Source organism: Osmerus mordax, chromosome 17 (assembly GCF_038355195.1).
Source record: "Osmerus mordax isolate fOsmMor3 chromosome 17, fOsmMor3.pri, whole genome shotgun sequence".
Lineage (NCBI taxonomy): Eukaryota > Metazoa > Chordata > Actinopteri > Osmeriformes > Osmeridae > Osmerus > Osmerus mordax.
In genome coordinates, this window is record NC_090066.1 from 3,909,136 (window position 1) to 3,923,627 (window position 14,492).

General features: G+C 48.0%; 1 protein-coding gene across 1 annotated transcript; it reads left to right on the forward strand.

Annotated features, from left to right (window-relative positions):
- The first annotated feature begins 1,598 nt into the window (after positions 1-1,598).
- On the forward strand, positions 1,599-12,201 carry LOC136960356 (calcium-activated potassium channel subunit beta-4-like). Its single transcript, XM_067254827.1, has 3 exons — positions 1,599-1,937; positions 10,857-10,984; positions 11,922-12,201. The coding sequence occupies exons 1-3, from the start codon at positions 1,599-1,601 to the stop codon at positions 12,199-12,201; spliced, it is 747 nt and encodes a 248-aa protein (XP_067110928.1).
- Positions 12,202-14,492: the final 2,291 nt, after the last annotated feature.

A 14,492-nucleotide genomic window follows, 5' to 3' on the forward strand; every position in this document is an offset into this window, starting at 1 on the left:
TGCCCCGGGGGGGAATGTCCCTGTACTTACTGTAAGTCGCTCTGGATAAGAGCGTCTGCTAAATGACTAAATGTAAATGTAATGTAAATGGTCTGATGGCAATGTAGGTCTGCTGACAGGATGTACAGGTTTGTTTACTATTATTGAATAGTGTCAATGGAGTATAGGTGACATCATTCACTCCCCTCCCACACACTATCAAAATCAATCACAAATTCACACACACATTGTGTTTGTCTTTGTCCACCAAACACACAGCCATGCCCCTTTCCCTGTTCTCCCTTTCTCTTTCTCCTCTCACCCCATGACAGCCCCTGTAGATCTGCCAGAGAAGCATGTCTGTCTGGCAGATTCATAATAACTGTTAACCCCCGAGGAAAGAGACTGATACTTTCTCCTGATAGGTTACGACCGGTTGGGTGTCTTTGTGCTTTGTACGTCATAGGTCACTATGAAAATGAATGTTTTCGGGGAAAGTATACTTGCCTATTCCAATGTCATATCCCTAAACTGGTCAGAATCGAATTCAAAGTTGATATCAAATCAGACTTCTATAACATTTCGTTTGAAACTTATGTTCTAAGCAAATAGCTGTGGGGTTAGACAATCTATGAGCAGAATTACTGGAGATTAGGACCTCGGTTATTTAACAGTTTAAGAACATGTCGAGGAAAAGAACAGATGTGACCTAGACGGGCCTTTCAGGCACGTGGACTACACGTCGTTGCTTTTGCTTATCGCTGCTTCGGACATAGCAATAACACTGCTCGCATAATGATTGTTTTTTATATATCTGGACGTAGGCTAAGGCCTAATCTCTGTGTTTGTGCCAAACTGTGATGTCACGTCCTCGTGCGAAATGCTTGTATTTGATCATGCTTGTGGCAATTTGGGTAGACTAAATCACAGATTGAAGACGTTCTTCATCTAGGTAAGTTTATACTGAGTCAACAGGTCCGCTGTAGTCTGTCTCTAACGGCCCTTGGCGATGCGCCAGTGCCCAACTGTCTTTCCCTTCTTTCAGCTGTTTTAGCCCTTTTTTTGAAATGTAAACGGTTGTTGGTAGACTACATTCAACTTTCATCCTGTCTTACTGGCACGCCATCCGCTAGGCTCGCTGCCAGAGCCTCGGCCGGCCGAGAGAGCAGTCTCTATCCGGCCAGTCCGAGCTATACTGTCCGTGCGGCGTATAGTGGAGGCAGTGAAGACAGAAGCGCACATCATCCAAGGCAAGGGCACATATTTGCTCAGAACCCCGTGCTATTTCTGCATAAGAGGCTTACCTAATCCCAGATGCAACATACAGCTTCAACAAAGTCCAAATCTGGATGGAGCGTCGAGATATGCATCAGAAACCTCACGCGTAAGAGGAGGGGGCAGGGCAGCACTGGCGACTCCGCTTTTGCCAAGTTCTCTTGACACCGGGCGGCAGACCACAAAGACTAGAGAGCAGAGAGAGTGGCAAAGGGAAGTTTGGAAGAGGAAATAGCTCCTATTTGGGGCTTCCTATTGGGCTGGCAGGAGATAAACAGACGCGCCCATCTCCATCGCTTCGCAATCTTTTCATCCATGCAGCCAGCTAGACGCACGGACCAGGAATGATGGCGAAAATGAGGGTTTCGTACGAGTACTCGGAGGCGGAAGATAAGAGTATTCGACTGGGACTCTTCCTTATAGTTTGTGGCATTCTCTCTCTCTTCATTCTCGGCTTCTGCTGGCTCAGCCCGACCCTCCAGAGCATGCAGAGCAAGCCCTCCAACTGCACCGTGGTGTCCGTGCTCCGGCCAGAGGAGATGTTCGAATGCGTCTTCACGTGTGGGGCGGACTGCAAGGGCACGTCGCTGTATCCCTGCCTCCAGATCTTTGTCAACAACTCCGAGTCCAACTCTGTAGCTCTCCTCCACTTCGACGAACAGCAGTTGGTGCTCAATCCAAAGGTGAGTCCTCGAAAGGCGACCATCTCATCTCGGTCACTCGCTGGTGATGGTTGTGGTGTAGAATGATCATGATTAATGGTCAACATGAGGCTAGGGATGCCAAGTTTCTCATAGCTGACCAAATCAGTAGGAAGAGCGATTTGGAATACTTTCTTTTACAGTCTTGTCCAGACTATTAAAAACTTAAAAAACAAACAAACAAAAAACATTATTACTGATATAGTGGATTTAAACGTTTCAGTATTTCACAAGTTAAACTTTCATGAAGTTAAAATCATCACAGCCTGGTGCAGATGAGTCCTAATGAGTCAGGCAGTATGGATGAAAGGACCAGAGATTGGAGAAAAATCAGAATAAAAGTGTGTTTTTGTGTGTGCTTATATATGTGTGCGCATTTGTGTGTGTCTGTGTGTGTGCTTATATATGTGTGTGTGTGTGTGTGTCTGTATGTGTGTGCGTTTGTATGCTTGATGAACTGCAAGCATACATACTTTTTTTTTTTTACAAACATTTCAAAGAATAGAACATACATGTGTGATCATCCAGTGTCAAGTCTTGTATTAGGCATTCACACCCCCTTCTGTCACCTTTCTTCCCTCCCTCCTCAACCCCCTCCTCATCCTCATCCTCCTTAGACCTTCCCCCTCACCCCCACACATCTCCACCTCACCTTTTCCTCACCCCCAAATCCTTCCCTCCCTTCTGTCCTCTCTCTCTCTCTGCTCTCACTAACAGACCTCATTCCACCGACGTCACGCCCGTAGGCCCTCATCCCCTCTTCCCCTGGCGCTATGGTAACCACACAGCACCCTCCTCTCCCCAACTCCCTGTCACATCTCTCTATATTTGCTGGGCTGCCATGGCAACAGCCAGGAGCGGCCATGGTAACGGCCGGCAGACGTAGCCGCACGTGTTGCAGAGAGGCGGGAGGCTACCTCCCCTGGTCCACACCCAGGTTTGGGGAGAGGGCAGGGTTTGGAGCACAGGACTTCACTGAAAACACCCCTCCCAAATAAAAGAAGCAATCGTTTAGAGGACACATGGGAGGCAATCCCTCGGGTGACTGTGACCATGAATCTGTAAACATGAAAGGATGCAGTATGTCTATACTTTGGCCACAAACCGCTGTCTGAGGTTTTTTTGCAGCACCGCTCAGGGAAGGCTTGTCTCAGTCCCAACCAAAGGTTTTCTGTTTGTCGTGACTAAGGATTGTGGACTGCTAGAATTCAATGCGTGACTTGCTCTTAAAACAGCTGATATTGATTGTTGCTTTCCAAATGTTTGTGTGTGTGTATGTTTGGGGTTTGTGTGTATGTGGTTTGATAGAGGCTTGGTTTGATAGAGGCAAACAAAACAGATAGTTAGTCTCTAAAGACTGGAAGTTAAGGTGAAAAGCTGTCATGGACAAAAACAGCCTCTTAGTCTCAGCGATTTGTTAACTGCCAACACACACATGCACCATTGTAAGTAGGAGAGCTGCTGTTTCCTGCATCCCTTAAAGGGAGCTGAATAGTTAGTCTGAAGGCAGAGGAGGAGGAAATAAAATGTGATTATATAGATTTGGCACTTCATTTAAGTGGGTTCCAGGGTCACAGTTCTGTGCTCATAACGCTTTCATTGATTACACCACAGAAGAGGCGTTTACGTGTGTGTGTGTGTTCAAGTCCTTCCAAGCCCCGCCCCCATTTCTCAGTCCTTCCTTCTCACATAGGATAAACCGACAGGTACAGGACGTGAAGGAAGTGGTATAGAGGTGGTGTTGGGGGATGGAGAGGAGGAGAGACAGGGTGGGGGGGTTGAAGCGGCATTAGGGGGAGTGGAGACGATGGCCTTGTAGCTGAAGTGGTTATGAAGGGTTGGCTATAGACTTGATTAGACTTGATTAAATAATAATTGCAGATAATGACACCGCTCAGCTGTGACTGGGCCAGTCTGCACTGTATAGTAGTTGCAGCAGGACAGAGGACTGGACAGGACAGGGGACAGGGCGAGGAGGACATGATGAGAAGGACAGGACAGAGGACAGGACGAGGAGGACAGGACGAGAAGGACAGGACAGAGGACAGGACAGAGGACAGGACGAGGAGGACAGGACGAGAAGGACAGGACGAGAAGGACAGGACAGAGGACAGGACAGAGGACAGGACGAGGAGGACAGGACGAGAAGGACAGGACAGAGGACAGGACAGAGGACAGAACGAGGAGGACAGGACAGAAGACAGGACGAGGAGGACAGGACAGAGGACAGGACAGAGGACAGGACGAGAAGGACAGGACAGAGGACAGGACAGAGGACAGAACGAGGAGGACAGGACAGAAGACAGGACGAGGAGGACAGGACAGAGGACGGGACGAGGAGGACAGGACAGAGGACAGGACGAGGAGGACAGGACAGAAGACAGGACGAGGAGGACAGGACAGAGGACGGGACGAGGAGGACAGGACAGAGGACAGGACGAGGAGGACAGGACAGAGGACAGGATGAGGAGGACAGGACAGAGGACAGGACAGAGGACAGGACGAGGAGGACAGGACGAGCGTTCCAGTGGTTTCTGCTAGGTGTATGAACAAGGGAAGAAAAGATGAGAGGACAGAAAAAGGAGTAGAGTGAGGGAGCAGATCGAGGAGCAGATGAATGAAGGTATATGTCATCAACAGCCTTAGTAGTTGGTTTGTCTCTGGGGGTCAGTTGACCTTTTGGAAAAAGGGGTAATGAGAGCAAAGCCTCCTGGGAAGTTGAGGGTCGTAATGACTTGATTAAAGCACCTGTGGAACCGCTGAGTGATGTGACATTAGAACGGTACACACACACACACTTACACACTGTCTGCCTCTACCACACACACACATACACTGTCTGCCTCTACCACACACACACATACACTGTCTGCCTCTACCACACACACTCACACACTGTATGCCTCTACCACACACACACACACACACATACGTCAGCTGGTTTGGAGCTCCCAACATGTTCACCAATCACGGGGCAGCATGTCTCCTTCCCGTACCCATCTTACGTTGTCTTATCGTCATGGTAACGCTATAAAGCAGGACTGGCTGTTGATGTTGAAGCAGACGGATAGACAGACAGATGGTTTGTAAATGTTGTTGAGTTGTTGTTGAGTGACTATATCGAAGCTGACAAACACATGCACGCAGACACACACAGTTCACACATACACACATTCCAAAATAACCAGGGTGCGGAGGTTTAAATGAGACTCTGTTGTGTTGATCCATACTCTAAATGGTCCATTGGCTGTGCCCTGCCTTGTTGCTTAGCCTCAAAGTGACAAGTAGCGGAGATCAATTTGTACTCTATCTCAACAAAGCTGAACTCTTTTTGAAAACGAAATGGGATTGTAAAAAGACAATCTTAGAGTGCCCTCATTCACGCTTGTCAGAGCATGTCCGTGTGTGTGAGTGGGTCTGTGTAAGTGTGGTCCCTGTCAAACCTTCCATTCTGCTGCAGTGCTTACAACATAGCTGCACTTCTTTAGAGTCTTTAGAGTACTATAATGTCGAATGTTTTCCAAGGAGATGAGACCCTTCAACCTTGAACACTTTCTGAAGCCATGATCACAAATGCACACACACGCACTCAGGTACAATACATCGATAGGAATAAACACAAACACAAAAAAACATATACGAATACTCACAGACAGACGCGCGCACACACACACAGGCAGATAACCACACAGAGGTGGTCGATGTGACCACCGTTTAATTACAAGCTGAGAGGTTTGAGAGCCCTTATGGATGGAGAGCAGTGTTCAGGGATTCGGTTCACCTCGGAACTTCCCTCTACTCCAGAGACTGGGACCAAGGTTGGGATCTCTAGCTCAAGCTTCAAATACAATCACAAAGCCAGTACCAGGAAACGGATATTCATACCACATACAAGGGCCACATGTGCAAGTGTGCAAAGTCTAAAGTGCCACATCAGTGTGGTCTTGTGATAGCATTCATACGCACATATCGCACGCACACCAACACAGACACGCGCACGCGCGCACACACACCCTCTCAGTAGAGAATGGAATCCTGCCTTCTCCTACCTCCCATCCATAGACATATATACATGCTCCCATCTGTCTCAAGTTCCTCCAGTCCGCGACTCAGTACTTAAGAGAGGTAGACTGCCCATCCAAGTAAGGATTTAAATTGGCTTCTGAAGAGAGGAGATGAGAGGCAAACAGAGATTTGGATTGTTGGGATTACATTCCAGATGTGTCAAGCTGTGTTCTTCTGTCTGGTTATGTACATTCCCTCCCAGATTATAACTCTTGTTCTAGAGACAACTGGAAATATCCAGATGAGTGGTGTGTGTGTGTGTGTGTTGCATGGTGTGATTGTGTGTCGCATGGTGTGTGTGGGTGGCATGGTGTGTGTGTGCGGTTATCAACCGCTTGTCCCCTCCAGTATCTGTCTGTGTTATATATCACATCCTCAGGCCTGCCTCAAAGCCCTGTCTGTGTGTACACTGTACACACAGACACCTGTGTGCTGATGGAATTTCTAGGACTGATGTGATTCATTCCACTGGCCTTTATGGACTTTTCTTAATGTTGCGAGTGTAAGGGAGAGAGAGTGGAAAGGTAGCACCATCGGCTGAGAGAAAAAGTAATTTGCTCACTCTTTAGGTTTTGTTTGAATCCATTTGAATGGATGCTGGTGGAGCCCATTTCCATTTTACACAGGGTCATTCACTTCAGAGGGAGTGCCATGCGTGCTTGTGTGTGCGCGCGCGTGCAGGGAGAGAGGTCATATTGATGAGCCTCGTGTCATACTGAATATGTTAAACCTCCACCAAACGAATGAGTCTTTCCTCCTTCTTAGGGATGAGGGAAGGAGAAAATGGGGGTGGGAGGGAGGGAGGGAGGGTGAAGAAGATTAATTGAGGTCAATCATCCTCCAGTAACCAGGCTCTTAAGATAGTTCAGAGTAAATGAAAGTGAAAGTGAGGCACTGTGATCTAACCTCGATGCAAGATCTCCTGGAGACTTGTAGTCAACCGGCCATTGATTCGGTCCCTCAGGCTGTCGAGAGGAACCGAGAGATAAGCCTTGATCTGCAGACCCTTCCTCTCGCTTCTCATGCTGCGTGTGGATGTGCAAACAAGCATTCAGTGTGTGTGTGCGTGTGTTTGTGTGTGTAATTTATTGATGAAGTGGGCTCCATATTTGAGTGTCCCGAGTTATAAATTCTCTTTGAATGACTCTGTGACTTGACCTAATGGCACTATAAGTAGAAAGAGAGAGAGAGATAGAGAGTTTATGGGTTGAGGTAATCTCTGTTTCTCAACATCCAATCTTCCGACAGTGTCTGTGTGCGAGCGTTGGTCTCCGCTGGGGAAAGACAGTCGTTCCCAGTCCTGATATATGTGAGCAGTGGGAGTTTCTCAGGAGCCATGTCTACATGACCTGTCTCATTCACATGATCTACAGCACCAGGCAGATAGAACCCTGCACAACACTCACACTCACTCACAGACCTCAATCTTTTTCTCTCTTTTTCCCTGCCTATTGTCCAAAAGGCTGAGGGAGACTGCAGAGATCAGGGGACAGATGACATCACAGTGATGTCCAGCGAAAAGATGCTTTCTCTCCTCAGGAAAGGTCACCATCATCACACTCCTACTACTCTTCTTTGTCATGTGGTTTCTGATTGGCAGCTCACTGCTACCTGGTATTTCTGTTCTGTGATCTCTCAGCAGTTGTCCTTCACTTATTGTGTGCGTGTGTGTGTGTGTGTGTGAGAGAGAGAGAGAGAGAGAGAGAGAGGCTGCCTGCTTCTGAGTACACTCCAATACAAATGCAGTAGCATGTGTGTGTGTATATGTGAATGTGTGTGTGAGTGTGTGCCAGGGACTGGGTCTCCATCTGCCGGTCTGGGACAAATTTGAATGATTATACACAGACAGACTAATAATAACTAGATGTGAATAATCCTGGAGTTTGATTTAGAGCCATCAGGACCAAGCCAGCCGGGTGACGCTTTGTAATGGCTGCCCCAGGCGTTCGTGGGTAATTACTCTACAAGTAACATAGAGACACAAGTTGACAGACGTAGCCGTTCTCTTTCACAGAGAAATGATAGAGCCGGAGAGTGAGAGAGGAAGGGGGAGCAGGAGAGAGAGAAGTGGATTTCAATTTCTACCAGGTTGTTTCAGGGCAAACGCTTTGATATTCAACTTGTCCCACAATATTATGATAGGGGTTACAAACAAGCAAACAAACAAACACAAAGACGGCTCATGGACTATCTACATGCTGTGTTTGAAGAGAGTTGTGTGTTGTGACACACGTTGTTGACTCATGTGTGTGTTTATTTGTGTGTGTGTGTGTGTTACAGTGTGTGCGTAAACAAGTGTTCTGTCTCGATATAATCCTCTAAACAGGAGTGGCTGTTCTTTTCATCCTAGTCTCCATATGTTGTCATGATAGATGTGTTATTCAGTTAGGAGGCAGAGATTGAATCACTCAGATTGGGGATAGATGAGGGATTCCTCTGGGTTGAGTTTCACGGTTAATGAGAGCGCCCTGTGTGTGTATGTGCAGTGTGTGTTTTCATGGGTGTGTGTGTGTCTAGCTCCTGTAACTCTGCCTGAGTAAGCTAATTACCGTTAATAAGGAACAGACAGGGGCTCCAGAGTTCCCAGGGGGCACAGTCTCTCTCTCTGCCCAGACATGAGCTTTCCTCCCATGGGGATCAACTACCTCCCATGAGTCCTGCTAACCACCAGGTTAAGGGAGAGTAGCATGGTAAAGAGGAAGATCGAAAAGACAGAGGAGAAAGAGGATTTGCTGATTCATATATGTCACTTTCATTCAACCTCAGGGAGAGGAAAAACAGGGAAGGAGAGAGGGAGAGAGGGACAAATAAGGGATGAAGGGACGGAGAGAGAGATGTAAAGGAGCCTTGACGGGGATATAGGAGTGGAACAGGATGACAGGTAGAGAGGGCGGAAGTGAGGAGAGTAGAGGAGAAGAAAAGAGAGGAGATCTGAGATGAATTAGCTGGTATAGGACAAGGACAGATCCTTTTGGTCTCAATTAAAAATAGAACACTGCTGAGCTGGCCATTTCTGTTTCTCTCTCTTTCTTCTCTCTCTTTCTTCTCTCTCTTTGCTCTCTCTCTTTGCTCTCTCTCTCTCTATCTCTCTCTCTCTTCGCTCTCTCTCCTCTCTCTCTCTCTCTCTCTCTCTCTCTCTCTCTCTCTCTCTCTCTCTCTCTCTCTCTCTCTCTCTCTCTCTCTCTCTCTCTCTCTCACTCTCTCTCTCTCTCTGTCTCTCTCTCTCTCTCTGCATTTATCTTTCAAGCTATCCTTCCTCTGTCCTTTCTCCGTAAAAGAATGTTATTTTCTTCTTGTCTGTTCCAACCAGATTAGTGTGTGAGTGGAACACGAGGCTCTGGTGTCCTGTCCGTGCGTGCTGGCACTATAGCACACAACACCCACACATCTTCTCACACACACAAACACACATGTGCTTGTCAGGACAAAGGAGTGGAGGAGAGGTTAGAGTAAAGCTGAGGTACAGGCAGATAGAGAGAGTGCATGATGTGGAGACAGAATGGTTCCAGAGCAGTTCTGCTCCATCCGGATTAGCTTGTCCACCAGCCAGGCCAAGGCAGAGTGTGGCCTGCCAACACTACACCGCCACAGGGCCAAGGGTCACCAGGCTGGCAGAGGCCCTGCACAGCTTTTCTCAATCTCCCCTAATGCCAGGCCAGTGCAGAGTGCAGGCATCATAAGACACTTAGAGCTGCACTTAGAGCTCTGGTCAGAAGAGTCAGTGTGTGTGTGTGTGTGTGTGTGTGTGGGGGGGGGGGCTTGGTTAGGGTCAAAAGATAATCCTTTTCTCTTACTTTCTCTCTCTTTCTCTCTCTCTCCCAGGCAGTAACCTACAGTAATCCTAGTTACAGTTACGAGAGTCTAGTCCCAATGACATTGCGTGACAGTTTGATGTTACGTAACTGAGCGTGCATTGCAGTAATGTTATTGATTTTTTGGTTTGATATGATTATCTTTTCATGGATAATACAATACATGTCCACTCTTGCAATGTCTTTGCAAGTCATGTGTGTGTTCAGCCATGTTTGTGTATGTGTGTTCTCCTCCCAGCTGTACTGTTCAGTCATGATTGTCAACATCAGTGCCATCACCATGGCCACTGGACGATCTCCAAATTATGTGACATGCTGTTTCAGTTTTTTTCATTCATAAAGGAGAGGTAATTGTTTAAGGCATGACTCAGACAGGCAGTATTATCTGAACCACCTCAAAGCACATAAAATCCACACACACACACCCCTCCCCAACTAACCCAGCCGTAATCAGAGCATTTCCACAAAAACCCTGATGCCCCGGTGAGAAGGAACCTTGGCAGGATTACAATCAGGCCCCGTGTGTGTGTGTGTGTGTGTGCGTGTGTGTGTGTGTGTGTGTGTGCACGTGTGTGTGCGTGTGTGTGTGCGCGTGTGTTTGTGTGTGTGTTTGTGTGTGTCGCCCTGTTGGTGTATGACCCATCATGAGGCTGAGAGGCTGCTGCCCTGGAGTTATCCTCACCCTGTACTGAAGGAGTAGGTCTGTCTCTGGCTGGGCTGGAGACCCAGACACGGCCCTGTCTGGTACGGGCCTCCTGACGGGCCTGACACAGACACACAGGCTGACAGACAGCTGCTGAAGCCTGTCTCAGACCTCACACAGTCCTCTGAGTCAGACAACCCTGGACTATGTTTAGAAAAGACCATGTAGGGCAGTAGTGCAGAATTGGGAAACTAGCTTCCGACAGTCTCGTAGCTCTATACTATTATTTGAGTGTACATATTGTATACAGTATGCCCCAGGTTTGTGTTGCAGGTCCGATGTGTAACACTGTTTCTTGCCCCTGCTGCTCCCTGCACACAGTGCTCGTACGTTCCGCCCTGCGAGCGAGACAACCAGAAGAACCAGAAGAACGTTCTTTGGTGGGAGGACTACTGGACCAAGGAGGTCAGCTCTCAGTCTTTCACCTGCTTCTTTAACCAGCAGAGACGGTGAGACACACACACACACACAGACACACAGACACACGGCCCAGTCCCAGAGACAGAGAGAGCACAAGCATCCAGACTAGTGTTTACTCTGTTACGTATTGTTCCTCCCTTCACCCAGGGACCTGAGCTTGTCCAGGCCAGGCCTCAATGATGGAGTGTGTGAGCAAATACGTGTGTGTTTGTGTTCATGTGTGTGTGGGGGTGTTATTGTGTGTGTGTGTGTGTGTGAGAGAGAGAAAGTGTTTGTGTGTGTCACCATCTATTTCTGGGTTAGGGGACTAGGGAGGAGGGATGTGAGAAGCTCTGACAATGTGACGTTACCAGGGAGACCAGGTGGCGTAGTAGAATGTCACATGACAACCTCGTGGAATGACAATGGTGTGTCTCTCTCTTCCTTATCTCTCTTCTGTATCTCTCCATCTCTCTTTCTCTCTTGCTCTGTCTGTCTGTCTCTCTGTCTCTCTCTCTGACTGTCTTTCTTTATCCTCTGCAGTAGGTGGTGCAGTGTTGGCAGTAGTTAGACCCCTATAGACCTCTCCTCTCTCCTCACTCCTCCCATTCTCTCTCCTCTCCTCCCTCCCCCCTCCCCATTTGTCAGCCTCACGTTGCCCTGCTTAGCCAGGGCCTTGTCTAATATATGCACATAATAAACTAGGCCCAGCCTGACTGACTGCCTTACATACTCTTAGTCTGCACTTTGTGTACCAGCTACTCCAGACTGATGACAGGGGTAATGTTCTGGAGGGCTTGCACTTTATAAACCCATCTTAAGAGGCTGGGAGGGACAAATAAGAACAGCAAGCTAATCTTCCAAGTTGCCCCTCAAACATGATCGTTGCTTAGTTTTATTCTTACTTGTATTTACGTGTATCCATCCCTGTCCTCCTCTGTCTAACCCCCTCCCTCCCCCCTCCTCACACCGCCCTCCCCCTTGCAGGCCAGACGACGTCCTTTGGCGTCGTTCCCACGACTCCAGCGTCCTCCTCCACTGTGTCCTCTGGCCAATGGTGAGCCTGCTGGTGGGCACGCTCATTGTGCTCCTGACGGTGTGCGCGCGGAGCCTCGCCGTCCGAGCCGAAGCCATCCAGAAGAGGAAGTGCTCCTACGAGGTGGCCGACACCTCGGAACAAGGCAAGACGCATGTGAACCCCGCCTCCTCCACACGCACCCTGCCGCTGTTCGCCGTGCCGGTCCGACGCCGCGACCGCGAGCACTAGAACACGGGATCGCCACGGGGACAGGTCATGTGACTAGAACTCGGAACTAGAACGCAAGACTCCAACGCCGTTCTAGCACGTGGGTTTAACACAACAACGGAACACAGAGCCGGGATATTGAACTAGACATTGTGTGTTTTGTTCATGACGATGATGATGATGATGCCGTGGAGGAGGATGATGAAGACTGCGAACATGTAGCACCTAGCAACAACCTCCTAGACAGGGTCAGACACGTCCACGTGACTGCAGATGAAACCTGAACTCTTCTGGACGGAGAGGAGGAGAAGAGTGTGCTCGTGTCACCTGGACTTCACCCAGGTCTAACACAGCACTAACCAAGGTCAATGCTCCTCTAGGTGGGTAGCTAGCTGAGGATGCCGGTAGCTGACGCCCGCTGTGCCCTGGTTTTGGGGGCAGACCCGTAGAGACATGTCCCAATGCTGTGTGTGTTCCGTCGTTCGGATTTCAGTGGTCTGTCTGCTTGTAGCATACCTCTAAACCACTGCTGCTTGTTGTATTGTCTCTGTATGTGTGTGTGTGTTTAGACATCGCTGGTCTGTGTCTCTGTGATAATGAAGATTGTATTACTCTGCTGGTCCATCTCTTACTGTCAGACCACATACAAGGACAAGCTGTTCTCTCCGCCTGCTCCTGCGTCAACTGTGGAAGAGAACCCCGGGATTCTCCTCAGAAGCGCGGACTTCAAGACTGTAGAACTGCGCACGCTTGAAAATATCTGCTGAATATTTCTCTCACGGCTACCTTTCTCTCCTTCTCTCGATTTCCTGCGATGTGTCACAAAATGAATGGTTTTTCTAAGCCACAGTAGCAAACTTTTGTTATCGCTGTGTATCCCTTAAGCTGTCTTTTGGGATCCACACTGTTCCAACTGTTCCATGTATGAACTGTTATCCACATGACCCGTGACACTCTGTTCCAAAGAAAATGATCTCTCAGTCTCCTCTATCACCCATGTAGCTTCTCTGTATTTGTATCACAGAATGTAAGACTTTTTTTGTCCTTAAGCTAAAAATGAAGGATATTTCGTACTTAAAGCCATATGCTAACATTTGAGTGCAGCAAGGGACTGCAGTAGTTGCAGAGTGTGTTCGGCTTCTAGCAGGCTCAGTGTGGTTCTGAGAATGAATAAACAAGCTTTTCAAAAGCGAATTCTCTGGAGTTAAAATGATGAATAGTGCCTGAATAGGTCTTTTAATAAAAAGATTAATACAATCTCCTAAAAATGTGAGTGTGTTGTTTTAAAGGAGGGTGGACTGTCCATTATTCCACTCACATTTTCCAACTGTCCTACACCTGTCCTACTGTCCCAAATCTGTTGTGTCCATCCTAGCCCCTTCCAACCTCTAGAACAGACTAAACACACTAAGAATCACCTTCTCTGATGACCTAGTTACAGTCTTCATCATCCTCTTCCTCACATCCCATCCCCCCTGAACCCCTGCCCCCCTCTCCTCCTCTTGTCTCATCTCTTCATCCTCCTCTTCCTCACATCCCATCCCCCCATCCCCCCTGCCCCCCTCTCCTCCTCTTGTCTCACTCTTCATCATTATTATTGTTGTCATCATCTGCCTCTTGTTGTGAAGACGTCTGTCTCTAATTATGCGGTATCTAACGAGGGTTGCCATGACAGCCAGGCTTATCAGAGAGAATGGCTTAGATATTCTTGGAGAGGAGAGGAGGGAGAGAGAGAGAGAAAAAGAGGACTGGCAACAGAGAGACAGGGAGGTCTAGCAGAACTGTTGAAGGAAGGTGTGAACACCCAATATCACTTAGAGAGGGAACATGACATATCGAAGTCTTTACACCACAGATTTGCTTCAATGCTGAACCAACTGTTTCTTTTCCTTCCCAGACATTTCCTTCTCAGTCTGAGAACAAGATCAAATGGAGGGACGGCTCGGGGATGGAGAGATGGAGGCTTAGGGGATTGGGGGGGTCGATAAAGAATGTGTAAGGCTTTCTAACGCTGTCAGGCCAGAGAGGGTTTACAGTGTGGACCAGGGCCAGGGAGTTTGACTGACATTTACAGACTAGTTTTATAATGTTCACACAGGCACACACACACACAGGCAAACACTTTCACATTTGAGTGTATCCCAGTTTTACTCTATCGATGAGAAGCCCAGATAGAATTTAAATGATTATGTAACAGACCCCATGATTACATTAGAATTCACATGCAGTGAACCAGTTCACAGTTCCTCAACCTAAAATCTTGTCAGAACCACAGCCAGAACCACATATTACAGATTAAAGATTCAAATTTC